A 13,374-nucleotide genomic window follows, 5' to 3' on the forward strand; every position below is an offset into this window, starting at 1 on the left:
GGGGGGAGTTTCAAAAGCACAAAGGTTTTATAGGGATCATGGCCTTAGCCGATTGGCTGGGGAAGGGTCATGGCCTCAGCCGATTGGCTGGGGAAGGATAGCACAATGGCTGCCAAGGTGTGGTCCCAGATCAGCAATTATCAGCTTCACCTGGAACTTGTTAAAAATGCAAATGTTGGGCCTGGTGGTCACAGACCTACTGAATCAGAAACTCTGGGGGTAGGGTTCAGCATTCTGTGTTTGAACAAGTCTTCCAGGAGATTCTGATGCACCTGAAGTTTAAGAACCACTGTGTCTGAGGATCTCTAACATGTTTGGCCTCGGTGTATACAGAACATTTCTCACTGGTCACCTATTAACCATTGGCTGTCAGCCTTGCTGTGCTATGTAAATACCTAGCACCAAACACCATCCCCAGAGGCTCTGATTAATTGGTTTGGGTAGGGGTAAAATGCTCCCAGGTCATTCTAAGCCTGGACAGGGTTGAGGGCTCCTGCCTCTGGCCCCTACCTGAGAGAAGCCCTCCTTCTTCTACTCACACTTTCCATGCCTCTCACACTCCCCTTCCTCCCACCTCAGACTTAGGAAGAATGAATCAATCGGTAGCTTGCTTTCTTAGAAAACATAAGTTACTCAAGGGGAGGATGCGTGGTCTGAGGTTTGAGCAGGAACTTCTTTCTGTGGCCATGTTGGGGACATAGTCACTAGTCAGCCGGCCTAGGTCTGCTCTTTCATACCCAGCAATCCTAGCCCTATGTATATCCTCAGCAGAAATGCATGCATATGTGCTCCAAAATATATGGACAAGAATGTTCATATTAGCCTTGTTTTGTAGTAATGGTGGGTTCATGGGTGTTTATTATATTCCAAATACATCAGTTACAAATAAATAAAAAAGTGCCATGCATGGATTACTAATGATGTATGGTCATGAACTAAGGATTATAATTGATTCAAATCTTCACTGAGATCCACAAGAAAAGGGAGAGGTGTAAGTTGTTAATGAGAATGGTCCCTGAGAAGGCACTACTCCTTCCAAACATGCTGATGATAAAAGCAAAGGAAGAGGTAACAGGTTGAGAGTCAATCTTGAGATGAAAACCACATGACTGCACGTGTAGTGGAGAGAGAGCTTGAGCCCCTGTTATAGATCTTCTATGCCAAGCCTAGACTGCTCTTCTCTCGAGTTCTTTTACAGACTTCTATCTTACTTAAGTCATTTTTATTCTGGGACTTTGTATTATATGCAGGAAAATGCAATTCATAACTAATAAGTTTTATTAAATTCTCCATTTGATTTGGTCTAGTCAAGGCTGGTTTCTGCTATTTGCAACAAAAAGAGTAACAATTAAAATAGGTGGCACAAGATTCATGGTCATAAAATCAAAATTTGATGTTCTTTATATTACTTACTTTAAGGCTTCTTATAAGTGAATATATGAAGAAAGTACATTTAATATACATATCTAGGGGTGCCTGGCTGGCTCAGTCAGTAGTGTGCAACTCTTGATCTCAGGGTTGTGAGTTCAAGCCCCACGTTGGATGTGGAGTCTATTAAAAAAAAAATATACACACACACACACACACACACACACACACACACACACACAATGGTTTTATTTATTTTTTTATGTTTATTTCTGAGACAGAGAGACAGAGCATGAGTGGGGGAGAGGCAGAGAGAGAGAGGGAGACACAATCAGAAGCAGGCTCCAGGCTCTGAGCTGTCAGCACAGAGCCCAAAGTGGGGCTTGAACTCACAAACCATGAGATCATGACCTGAGCCAAAGTCGGTCACACAACCAACTGAGCCACCCCGGCACCCCCACAATGATTTTAGAAAGTGTAATCAATGATTAAAAACAGAGTAGGAGATAGGGGTGCCGGGGTGGCTCAGTTGGTTAAGCATTCAGCTTTGGCCCAGGTTATGATCTCACGGTCCATGGGTTTGAGCCCAATGTCAGGCTCTGTGCTGACATCTCAGAGCCTGGAGCCTGCTTCAGATCCTGTGTCTCCCTCTCTCTGCCCCTTCACCACTCACACTCTGTCTCTCTCTGTCTCTCAAAAATGAATAAATGTTAAAAAAATTTTTTTAATAAAAAAAAAAAAAACAAAAATAGAGTAGGAGAGTGGACAACTGGCCAAGACTCTCAAAAAGTAAATGTCACACACACACACAAAAAGTCAGGATATATCTAGATCAAAAGGAAATTAAGAGAATTAAGAGACATAACTATTATATGCAAGATGTAGACTTTGATGGGATCTTGACCTGCTATAATTCTGGCATTTTGTGGGCAGTTGGGGAAATCTGACTATGGTATAGGTTGATGTTAAGGAATTGATGTTAATTTTGTTACGTACAACTAAAGTATTATAGAATAAAGTAGGGAAAATGCTCTTATTTTTTAGAGATGAATACTAAAGTAATTAGAGGAAAGTAAAATATTATTTATAATTTACTTAAAAATTTTTAGCTAACAATAGATGGAGAAAATATGGTAAAATGTTAACTACCAAATACAGAGTTTGTATATACTGGTGTTCGTGATACTATTATATTTGAAAATTTTCATATGTGATACAAAAAGTGCATCTATGCAAAAAAGGCTTTGTTTATACAATTACAAAATGTATTTCCTATGTAAGTACCATGCGCTGTGCGCTGATTGAGCCACTGGATCTCCTAAAATATACTTCCTATAAAACACAGACAATAATTATGATTTAATCGAGTAGGATATTTACTCTGTCATAATTGAAGAATTTAAGAGAGTTCTGTAAATTATTTCACCACTGTAACCAAAAATTCTCCAATTGGTTTATTTCCCCGTTTATTTTTCTCCCTTCCCCCAACACCCAAACTGGAAAAGAATAGTGTGATGAACATGGCAGTCAAGCCATGGAAGTCAATCAGAGTCCCTCAGGTTTTAGAACCGGTGAGAGAGAATTCGGCATGGAATAACCTAAGTGTCTGGTCAAGGCTGAAGACTGGCCAGCCTCCAGGTATGCTATGAAAATTCTCTGGCCGTAGTCCCAAGGTCCTAACATCTGAGGTTTACCATTCTCCCCACAGTTGCTTCTGGACTGAATGTCAACAGCATATGATGTAAACATGTCAGGATAGAAAGTACAATGTATTTGTCATACTTTCCTCCCTCCCCCTTCCTCCTTCTCCTCCTCCTCCCTCCCTCTTCTCTCTCTCTCCCTTTCTCTTCTTCTTTCCCTTTCTTCCTGTCTTCTTCTGTCTTCCTCTTCTCCTCTTTTCTCTTTCTCTCCCCCCTGCCCCCCCATCCTCTCCCTCTCTCCACCCCCCATCTCCCCTGCCTTCTTACTGTTTGTTTGTTTTAGAATCATTTGCTACAGGATTCTAAGAGGGTTTTCCAGTTCCCTGAAGGGTGGGGAAAGTACAATGACTTGCGGAAAGACCATCTCAGAAGTAAAGAGTACAGTGAAAGTGAGAGGTAAAATATTCAATTAGTGGTAAAATTCTTATTTTGTCTGTACCACTTTGCTATGACCCCTTCCTTCCCTGAAGCCCTTACATGTCTTCTCAGAACTGTCAATCAAAGGTCTCCTGTACTAGTGCTGCTTAGGTAGAATGGCAGCAGGAAGCATGGACACAGAGGCACTAAATAGGCTAACAATGGACTTGAGAATTTTGACAACCTTGGAAAATACTTTTTAAAAGGAAGCTGGAGGCAAATCTTTCCTAGAAACTTAAGGAAGAAAATTCTGCCTTATGACTTCAATCATTTCTTCTCTACCATTCAGTTTCTAAGTCTCCCCTCATCTATATTTATTTAAGAGTAACCAAACCTTATCATCTTCCAATATCTCATGATTCCCTTAATCCCTTCTCAATGTCTGACCCCTCCATTTGAAACAAAGTCCACATGAATCAGCACTTTGCCACAAAGGGTCAGAGCAAGAGGTAGAAATGGAAGTTTGAGGTTGGTGTAATTGGGGGTGGTGACTATAATGGTTGAAGAGGATTTGATTATACATGTCTCAGTGTTCTGAAGTGCTTATAAAAAATATATAGGGGGGAGTGCCTAGCTGGCTCAGTCTGTAAAGCATGCAAATCTTAATCTCCAGGTTGCAAGTTCAAGTCCAACATTGGGTGTAGAGACTACATTAAAAACAAATTAAAAATCGTGTGTGTATATACACACACACACACATATACACACACACACACATGCACATATATATACATATATATATGAAAAGGGTTTCCTTCATGCCGCCACAAATAAACACAGAAGTTATTTTTTCTATATGGAAACAAAGGGGCCCTGCTGGTGCACCAGCAGATACATAGTCCAAGGACATTTTGGGATTCTGGAGAGTTCTCTTCTGCTCCCTTGTTTGACAAACACTAACCTAATACAAAGTTGGTTAAATCATTGCCTTTCTGCCTTTATTTGACTGACTTTTCCCAGGTGTCAGCTTACTGGGTAAGAAACCTGCCCTGAAATTCTACTTTCCTTGGCCTCTCCTCTGTTGAACTTTGTTGAATAGAATGCCTGACTCCTGCCTAACTTGGCTCTCTTCATCCTGGCTCACGCTGAAGCAACTGGACAGCTTGGCTCAGAGTCCGAGGAGTTAGAGCCTGCCACTTCACAGCTACCCTCCCCCTCCCTCACAGAGCCTGTTCCTGCCCAGTCTGGTTTGTGAATAGTTCTTGGCAAATACCCTGGAGGAGGACAGAGCCACTAACAATAGAAACTCCCTTTTTAGCTTGACTGGCTGGGTACTCAGGACTGTGAATTTAGGAAAACCCAAAATAACCTGTGTAATTACAGTGGGTTACCCTAACGGTCTATTTCTGCTATTACCAACATTCAATGTCAATCCAGTAGATATTCAGCGGCTTGTAGCGGAAAGAGTACTGGGCTTAAAGCCAGACAGACCCAGATTTCAGACCTAGTTCGGCTACTTAGCAATTTTATGACATTGGGCAAGTCACTAATTTGAGCCTGTTGGAATTGAATGAGCAACTGTACATGTAAGTGCTTGGAACCCTGCAAAGTGTTCTACAAAGTTAAACCCATTGCTTTTGAGAAATGGGGATAAGAAAGTTTCAGGAAAAAGAAGAAATTTAAATCTTCAAGAAGCACTTGAATCAACTTGAAGCAAGATAGTGTTTACCCTCTGTTCAACATCAAGCTCAGTCTTAAAAACAGACATCTAAAACTATAGTTAGTTTTCATTTAAAGTTGAAGGCAGTCCTACTTTTGCTCATGATGAATCTGGAAAAGGGAAGAATTTGGTGGCTCCTTTGAAATCAAGGAATGATGAAGCAGGAAGGTAAGTCCTCATACCAAGCAATACAGGAAAGAGGGTTATCCACTTACATGCTAACTGTTCCAGCCAAGTGGTTTTCTCTGAAATTTAGCCATTGTTTTCATTACTTAAATTTTGATTTTATGTATAGTGAAAGAGGTTGGTTCTTCAGACTAAGACATATTTTTGTCCCATATCACTCTTGTTCATACATAAAAAGGTAAACATAAATGAAAGAAATTTGGTTAAAAGTTTTCTTTTCTCCTCTTTTTTAAGTAGGTTCCGTGCCCAGTGTGGGGCTTGAACTCACGACCCTAAGATCAAGAGTGGCATGCCTCTGCTTAAAGGTTTTCTTTAAAAACATTTTTTTTTTTTTACATTTATTTATTTTTGAGAGACAGAGCACAAGTGAGGGAGGGGCAGAGACAGAATGAATCCAAAGAGAGAGACACACAAAATCCAAAGCAGACTCTCTGAGCTGTCAGCACAGAACTGTGAGATAATGACCTGAGCTGAAGTCAGACACCCAACCGACTGAGCCACCCAGGTGCCCCTCTGGTTAAAGGTTTTCTAAGGCAATGCAACTTCATCACAACTGCCACCTGGCTGTCAGTGATTATAAGATCGCTTTATATGTCCTCAGACATAGGAAAATAGGGAAATTACAACAGTAAGCACCCATCTACCTGCCGCCCTGCTTGGATACAGAACAATTCCCCATCTAGTTGGGACTTGCCATCACGTCTGGAAGTACCTTTCAAGGACGTGTGAGAAGCACCTGCCACAACCACTTAAATACCCATTGAGGGCATGTCGCCGTAACCACGCTGGCTCCTCACCCTCCTGGGCCCTTGCTGGCTGCTCCTGACATTGCTGTGTTGATGATCTGTCCTCGGCCTGCAGACTTGGTTGCTGCCTTGCGCCCAGCACTGTTGCTGCTGCCCCTGCTGCTAGCCTTGTTATTGCCCCTTTGGTGGCCCTGTAGGTTTCCTGACTACAGAAGAGACTGTGCTTTGGGTGGATTCACTGGGCAGTCTATAAATGAGGCAGGTGTGGGAGGCATATTGGACTCCCTTTTCCACGGTACAATCAGAGGGGCCCCGCCCCCCCCCCCGCCGCGGCACCTCAAGGACCATGTGAAGCTTCCTGATACTAACCTTATCCTGATGCCCTTTTCCATGGAGTTCCTGTGCTGAGCAGAAACAACAAAGGTAGAGAAGATGGAGCAGGAGACCAGAAGGGTCTGCTCTCCTCTCCTCCTGTAAATGAGCACACCAAAGGCTTATAACTACACAAACTTTTGAGGTTATCAATCGAAGCTCCTACTCGATGCAGGAATGCCCTCTACAGCATCTCTGTCAAATGATCCTTCTATATTTACTTGAACTGTTCCCAAACTAGGGAAAGCATTATTACAAAGCCCCAGTGAACGTCCTCACATACCTTTATTTTCTATAATTGTGCTAGTATTTCTATAGGAATTGCTGAATCAAGGGTATGCACATATTACATTTTGATAGCAGGGAACAGATTGTGCATGTGTTCCACACATAGGTGTTATAGTGATTTATACAAACTTAGGGCATGGCAGTCACAGGAAGACAGATTACAGTTCAAACAAAGGAAGAATTCTCTAATCATTAAAAACACACCACAACAGGTGTGCCTGGGTGGCTCAGCTGGTTAAGCTTCCGACTTCAGCTCAGGTCATGATCTCAGTTTGTGAGTTAGAGCCCCACATTGGGCTTTCTGATGTCAGCATAGAGCCCACTTCAAATCCTCTGTCCTCCTCTCTCTCCTCCCCCTACTCATGTGTGTGCATGCTCTCTCTCTTAAAAATAAATAAACATTAAAACAAAAGATTTAAAAAAACTCATCTGCTTTGATTGGAGTAGTAAGCATTCAAGAAGAGACTGAACTATCATGATGCTATAGATGGGTATGAGATTAGAGCAGGTAATATATAAGGAATATCTGAAATTGAGTCTTGTGGTAAATTCTGGAACCTCTCCAATGTGGCAAGTCTGTCAGTGGTGGGCCATTTAGGAATGGATTCTTTAACATGAGATATATTTTCCAGGTGAGCCACAGAAAGCAGAAAGCTTTGCAGCTTTTAAATGTTCTTCCAAAAGTCTCTGGCCCCATTTTGCGAGTTGCAGCAGAGACCTAGTGTGAGCTCTTCTCATCTGACTCAGTAATAGGCATGTCCACTATGTTCCCAGCCAGGAGAGCCTGAGGATTTCTATAACCCTCCACCGATGGTCTCAGGAGATAAATGGGCTTTTCCCAATAGGCAAAGAAGTTGTCCACGTGTCTGAAGGAATACATACCTGCAAGTAGTGAAAACAGCCATCGGCAGGCTTCAAGTGCAGCTGCTGTTTCCCAAATTTCAAAGGAATCAGCTGGGATAGCTCTAAAGTCTTTGCAGGCCTGCGACCTTTTCCTTTGATGACATGGCCATGCCCCCAATGCTCTTCATAGCCTATGACTGGTCAGGTCAACAGCATGACAGCAAGTGGCAGAGAACAGGGCTGGTGGATACAATGTCTGTCTCACCACTTGGCTGTGTATATCCATCATGGCCTCTCTTTTGCTGATCTGAAGTTTCTCTCAAACACTGGTGAGTGCTTGAATACATCATACTCTCCTTCCTTCCTTGTCCATCTGCCACTGAAGCTTCCTTTAGAGGTATTAAAACTGTCCACTAAACATCCACTAGTTATTAGTGTAGTAACATGAATTTACTACCCACATTTATGGTTTATCAAGAAAAGTTCTGCCTCTGGATTTTACTGCCTCAAAGGAGTCTGTAATAGGATTCTTTGCCATATAACAAATTATCTCAAACTTACTGGCTTAAAACAACACTCATCCATTATCTCACAATTTCCATGGGTCAGGAGTTTGGGCATGGCTTCAGTGGGTCCTCTGCCCAGGATCTCACAAGGCTGCAATCAAGGTGTACAACAGGGCTGTGGTCTCAGCTGAAGCTTGGGGTCCTCTTCCAAGCTCACATAACTCTTGATCAAATTCATTTTTTTGAAGCTGTGCAACTCATGGTGCCTCTATCACAGCTCCCTGTCTGTTCCCTTTCTTTACAGCATAAATCACAACTAATTTTTTTGTCAGTGAATTCCTTGACAGAAAGAACCTAGCACAGTGGTTTAGCACACAATTGTTAACTTAATCAAGTATTATATCTGGCTATTTGTAATCCATATTATTTTATTAGTTTGCCAGCACCTTGAGGGCTGAGCCCATAATTATTTGTTTCCCTAGTCCAGGGCCTGGCTTAGCGTTGCTCAAATCTGATTTTTGCTCTTGCTTTTTTTTTTTTTCTTTAACATTTATTTACTTTTGAGAGAGAGCAAGTGAGGGAGGGGCACCGAGAGGGGTACAGAGGCTACAAAGCGGGCTCTGTGCCGACAGCAGAGAGCCCAAAGAGGGGCTCTGACTCACAGACAGCGAGATCATAACCTGAGCTGCAGCCGCAGGCTTAACGCACTGAGCCACACAGGCACCTCTCAAATCTGATTTTTGAAAAATATCAATCAGGTACACGAATAAAGGTGAGGACTGGAGAGCAAGAGAAGGCGTAGCAATCTGAGGGATTTGGGGGGGAAAAAAAATCATGCTGGAAGAAAACCTGAGAGGCCAAGAGCACAGCTCAGCCATTTTACTCAAGTTTCAACAAGGATGCCCATCCCCGCGTGACGTCAGAGAAGACTTCAAGCAGCTGAAGATACGCCTCTCGCGAGAGGAAAGATAGCCCGCGAGCGAGTGTACGCCAGTCCGGCCCCGCCTTCCCTGAGCCCCACCCACTCCCCGGTCCTCACTCCCACCTTGAACCAGCCACGTATGACGCCATGACGCATGCGTGGCCGCGGCGCGGGGGGCGGGCCCGCGGCGCGCCACCGGAGGAGGAAGTGGTGCGGTTGTTGCTCCCTCTGCGCCCACTGCTGGCTCCCGGGGCGCGGAGAGGGGCAGCTGCAGCAGCCGCTCCGTCGCCCTGCTTACTACTGTTTCCCTCCATGTGCTCCGGCGCCGTCGCTCCCCTTCCTCAGGCCGCCGTTTACCCCGGGGTCTATGGAAGTAATGGAAGGACCCCTCAATCTGGTGAGTAGCCCGCTGAGGGTCGTGTCCGCCCTCGGGAGCCTTTGCTTCAGGAGTCCTGTCGCGCCTCCAGCGTGCTGCTGACCCTCGAGGCCGGGAGGCGGGTTTGGCGGGGGGTGGTCCTGAGGGGTGGAGGAGGGGGGCAGGCGTGGTCCCACATCGGCTACGCGAAAGGCGCCCCAGACGTTGCTCCCTCTGGCATCCCCGGGAAGCTATCACGTCTCATTTCCCGGCTCCCCGAAGCGTACCCTGCTGCAGTGCAGTGAGTGAGGGGCTTCCACCAGCCGGGAAAGCCACCTACTCTTCAGGCTAGAGGAAATGCTTCCACGCGCCACGTAACCACCTCTCTGCAGCCTGGAGGGGCACTGAAGCCGGCCAGCGCAGCAGTGGTGTGAAATACTGGTTTTAACTTCTAATACATAGGGTCTGAAGTCTCAGCTTCATTACGGTGGAGAGTTGGAGTAATACCCCCTCTCACCCCCTTCTCTTCCTCCACCCATTCATTTCTCGCCTACATTCAGATGCATAAACTGAGGATCACCCTTCTCGAATAAGTTGGAGACAGCTGGAAGAAAACAGGGCCGTCCCTGATTTTAGCTCCGTTTCATCACTTTAGGCATCGTGAAAATACGGTAGATGTTTGCCCCTTCAGAAAAAGCGCTCATAGGCCATTTACTTATTACTGTAGGCTTTTCTGATGATCTCATTAAAACAGAAACGAGAAGCACGAGTTCTTTTCTGACTGACCACTGCATCTTTTGGTTTCCTAGAGGGTACCTATTTTGGTTACTTAAGATTCCTTAAGGTTGTAGCCAGACAGGAGGAACTTGTACAGGCACAGGTTTGCATGCCGTTCACTTGCGCTGGTGGGCGATGTTGGCATTGGGGAAAGGGTGTGTGGAGAATTCCTTTCTCAGGTTGGAACTCTGAATCCTAGTGTCGTGAAAGACCCCCGGCTTCATTTAAACCATTCTATAGAGAAGCAATGGAGCACGGTGGCTTAAGACTATAGATTCTGGAGCTCTACCGCTTCGGTATCAGTTCTGGCTTTGACACTTAATAAATAGCTGTGTGACCTTGGGTACGTTTGTTGACCTCACCCTCTTTCCTGGTTTGTTGTGAGGATTAAAGGAGTAAATAGGTGTAAACAGTACCTTGTCCCTAGTACAGTGTAAGAGTTAGCTATTATAGTAATCAGACCATAAACTCTTAATTTAAAATCTCATTTGTAAAATGAGGTTTGGATTTGCTGAGCTTGAAAAACCTAAGATTCTAGGACCTAAAGCTGTTTTTCCCAAATGACTGGTGCCAGGTTAGCTGCTCTGAGAAGCGCCTCCTAGTTTTAAGTTAACTCCACCCCCACTGGTAAGAGTTGTTTACACTTAAAAAGAATTGGACTAGATTTGTGAGTTTTTAAAAACCAGGGACACATCTTGCACTTTTTGTTTTTAAGGTCACATATAGTTTACAGTGAAATAGAATGGGTGGCTCAATACTGAAACTTCACAGGAATATTATTAGAAATAACCAGCAGTTTACAGAGTGCTTCAAAGTTCAAGTGTCCTTGCAAAATGACCATTGGTTCAGTTCCAGTTAGCTTCACTTTATTTGGCCAGAGGCTGCAGTATATACTGAGCCAAGTGCCCCACTAGTGTATGGTAGCTTGTGAGAAGACGGCAGCTGGGTGACAGTTGTAGATGGGGCAGCAGAATCACCAGTTTAGGAAAAATTAGTTAAATGGTGACAGTAGTATTTTTATAGAGGAGAATTTGGGAAAGAGCCTCGTTAAGCAGGCTAGGATAAAATGTATGTGGACAAGTATCAGAAATTTGGCATCTTGAACTCTGAAACCATTTGAGATTTGAAAGATATGAGTTGTAGCCGAGCCATTAGAAGAGAACAGTTGAACAGAGATTAACATTTAACTTGAATCATTGGAATTGTACTTGTAAATAAGTACCAGTGGCAGGCCTCGGAATTTGTCACTCAGTTTTAAAAGACTGTTTTTGTTTGTTTTTGTTTTTTGAAGGTGATCACTTTTTTTATGTCAGTTAAACAACTTAGTATCAAGTTGACTGAGCCTGAGAAATAGTTCTCAATACTAGGATTTAATGAGTACCTTTGAAAATCCCAGTAGTTTATACAGGCTTTTTCTAATGACATTATAGTGTAGTCCAGATTTGTTGTATAAGGACTTATTACAGTACCTAGATTTATAAATATGTGTTCTCAGAGCATCCTTGGAATTTAGGAAGAACTGCTTCCCAGTTCTACAGAGAAATAAGCCTAGACTGAGAGAAATTAAGTAATGACTTAGATCAGTGGGTCACAACTTATTTTAGTATCATGACCTTTTCTAGCAGTACTTCTGAATTAATGTACAGTACTCACCATTTTCATTTCAATATGTTCCTTATTTATATCGAACTGTGGATTCTGTGTCATTTAGTGTCTCTGCTTTAGTGTTGATTCTCTTATGTTAGGTTTGGAGTAAAGGCCATATAGGCTTAACTGCTGGTAGTAGATTTTTAAGATACAGAAAAGACTGGTTCAACTTAGTCATTTTTTAAATTTATTTTTTAAATGTTTATTTTTGAGGGGGGCGAGGGGCAGAGAGAGAGACAGGATCCGAAGCAGGCTCTGTGCTGACAGCAGAGAGCCAGGTGCAGGGCTTAAACTCACGAACTGTGAGATCATGACCTAAGCCACCCAGGTGCCCCCAAAATAGTCATTTTAATATGTAATACAGACATTGTATTCTAGTTCTCTTGTTTTTGAAATTGGACAGATGAAAAATAAACTAAATCATATTTCCATCGTTGGGGGGAATAGCTAGTCTTTGGACTGAATAAGTTTTGTTTCATCAGTTTTTTATTTCTTTCTGTGAATTTTTAATATGGAAAAATTGTAACTTGTAAAGTTACTTGGTGTATATTCAGGCCTTTCTTTCCATTTAATTTTGGCAAAGTGGGTGCTGTGCTGGTAGCAAATGTCAAAACTTGTGTGACATAATTTGTAGTTCTTTAATTTGTTTATTGCCTATTTGGGAAGTGATGTCAGACTAATTTACACATGACTGTTGCTCATGCTTTGCTTACCTACTCTGCAGACTCTGAGAACAGGGTCCATGTGACTGTGGCCACAGTTGTATGTTTTTGGCCGTATTAAGGGTGCCGAGAATGTTTGTTGAGTAACTGAGCTTCTCTCTAGAGTGGTCAGTTCTCATCTCAGACAAGGAATCCAATACCATGTTTCAAAGAATGGCCTTTTACATACCTGAATTCTTTGTAATTATCATATCTTAATTATGTTGGCGGTAACATCTTTAAGGTAAAAATGAGGCTGTTTTGAACCACTTCCTTGTTGCCCTGAAAAATTTCAAGGAAAGTTCATCCTGTCACAAGTTAGGTGGGGCTCAATGGAAGGACTGGGGAAAGGTGGTAGAGCACTAAGACTTACCCAACAATTACTAAGTGCTGGGATTGGCATCAGGCACTTTATGTATACACTTGACCCTTTTTAAAAAATATTTATTTTTGAGCGAGCACAAGTGGGGGAGGGGCAGGAGAGGGGGACAGGATTCGAAGCTAGCTCTGTGCTGACCGGCTGACAGCAGTGGGCCCAATGTGGGGCCGGAATTCAAGAACCACGAAATCATGACAAATGAGAACATAATTTAAATATGCCTCCATTGTATTACCAGTATTTACATAAATTTAAATATTTGTTTCCATGACCCTAACAGTCTTTATTTATTAAATGTTTCACATTTTTATTTAAATTCCAGCATCACATAATAATAGTTTCAGGAGTAGAATTTAGTGATATCACATATAACACCTAACGCTCAATCACAAGTACCTTCCGTAATACCTGGCACCCATTTCGCCCATCCCCCTCCCACCTCCCTTTCAGCAACCCTCAATTTGTTCTCTATAGTTAAGAGTCTCTTTTATGGTTTCCTTTCCTTTC

At 43.0% G+C, this 13,374-nt stretch overlaps 1 protein-coding gene across 2 annotated transcripts in view; it reads left to right on the forward strand.

Annotated features, from left to right (window-relative positions):
• Nucleotides 1–9,142: 9,142 nt before the first annotated feature.
• The window catches only part of NRBF2 (nuclear receptor binding factor 2), a 37,189-nt gene continuing 32,957 nt past the window's right edge, over nt 9,143–13,374 (forward strand). Inside the window, exon 1 of one of the 2 annotated variants that reach the window (XM_040485141.1) lies at nt 9,143–9,405. In XM_040485141.1, coding sequence (XP_040341075.1) covers nt 9,163–9,405 — 243 coding nt within the window. In that variant the 5' untranslated portion in view covers nt 9,143–9,162. The remainder of the gene's footprint in view (nt 9,406–13,374) is intronic. The other variant, XM_040485142.1, reaches the window with a different exon arrangement.

This window comes from Herpailurus yagouaroundi, unplaced genomic scaffold (assembly GCF_014898765.1).
Source record: "Herpailurus yagouaroundi ecotype Mexico unplaced genomic scaffold, PumYag 163, whole genome shotgun sequence".
Lineage (NCBI taxonomy): Eukaryota > Metazoa > Chordata > Mammalia > Carnivora > Felidae > Herpailurus > Herpailurus yagouaroundi.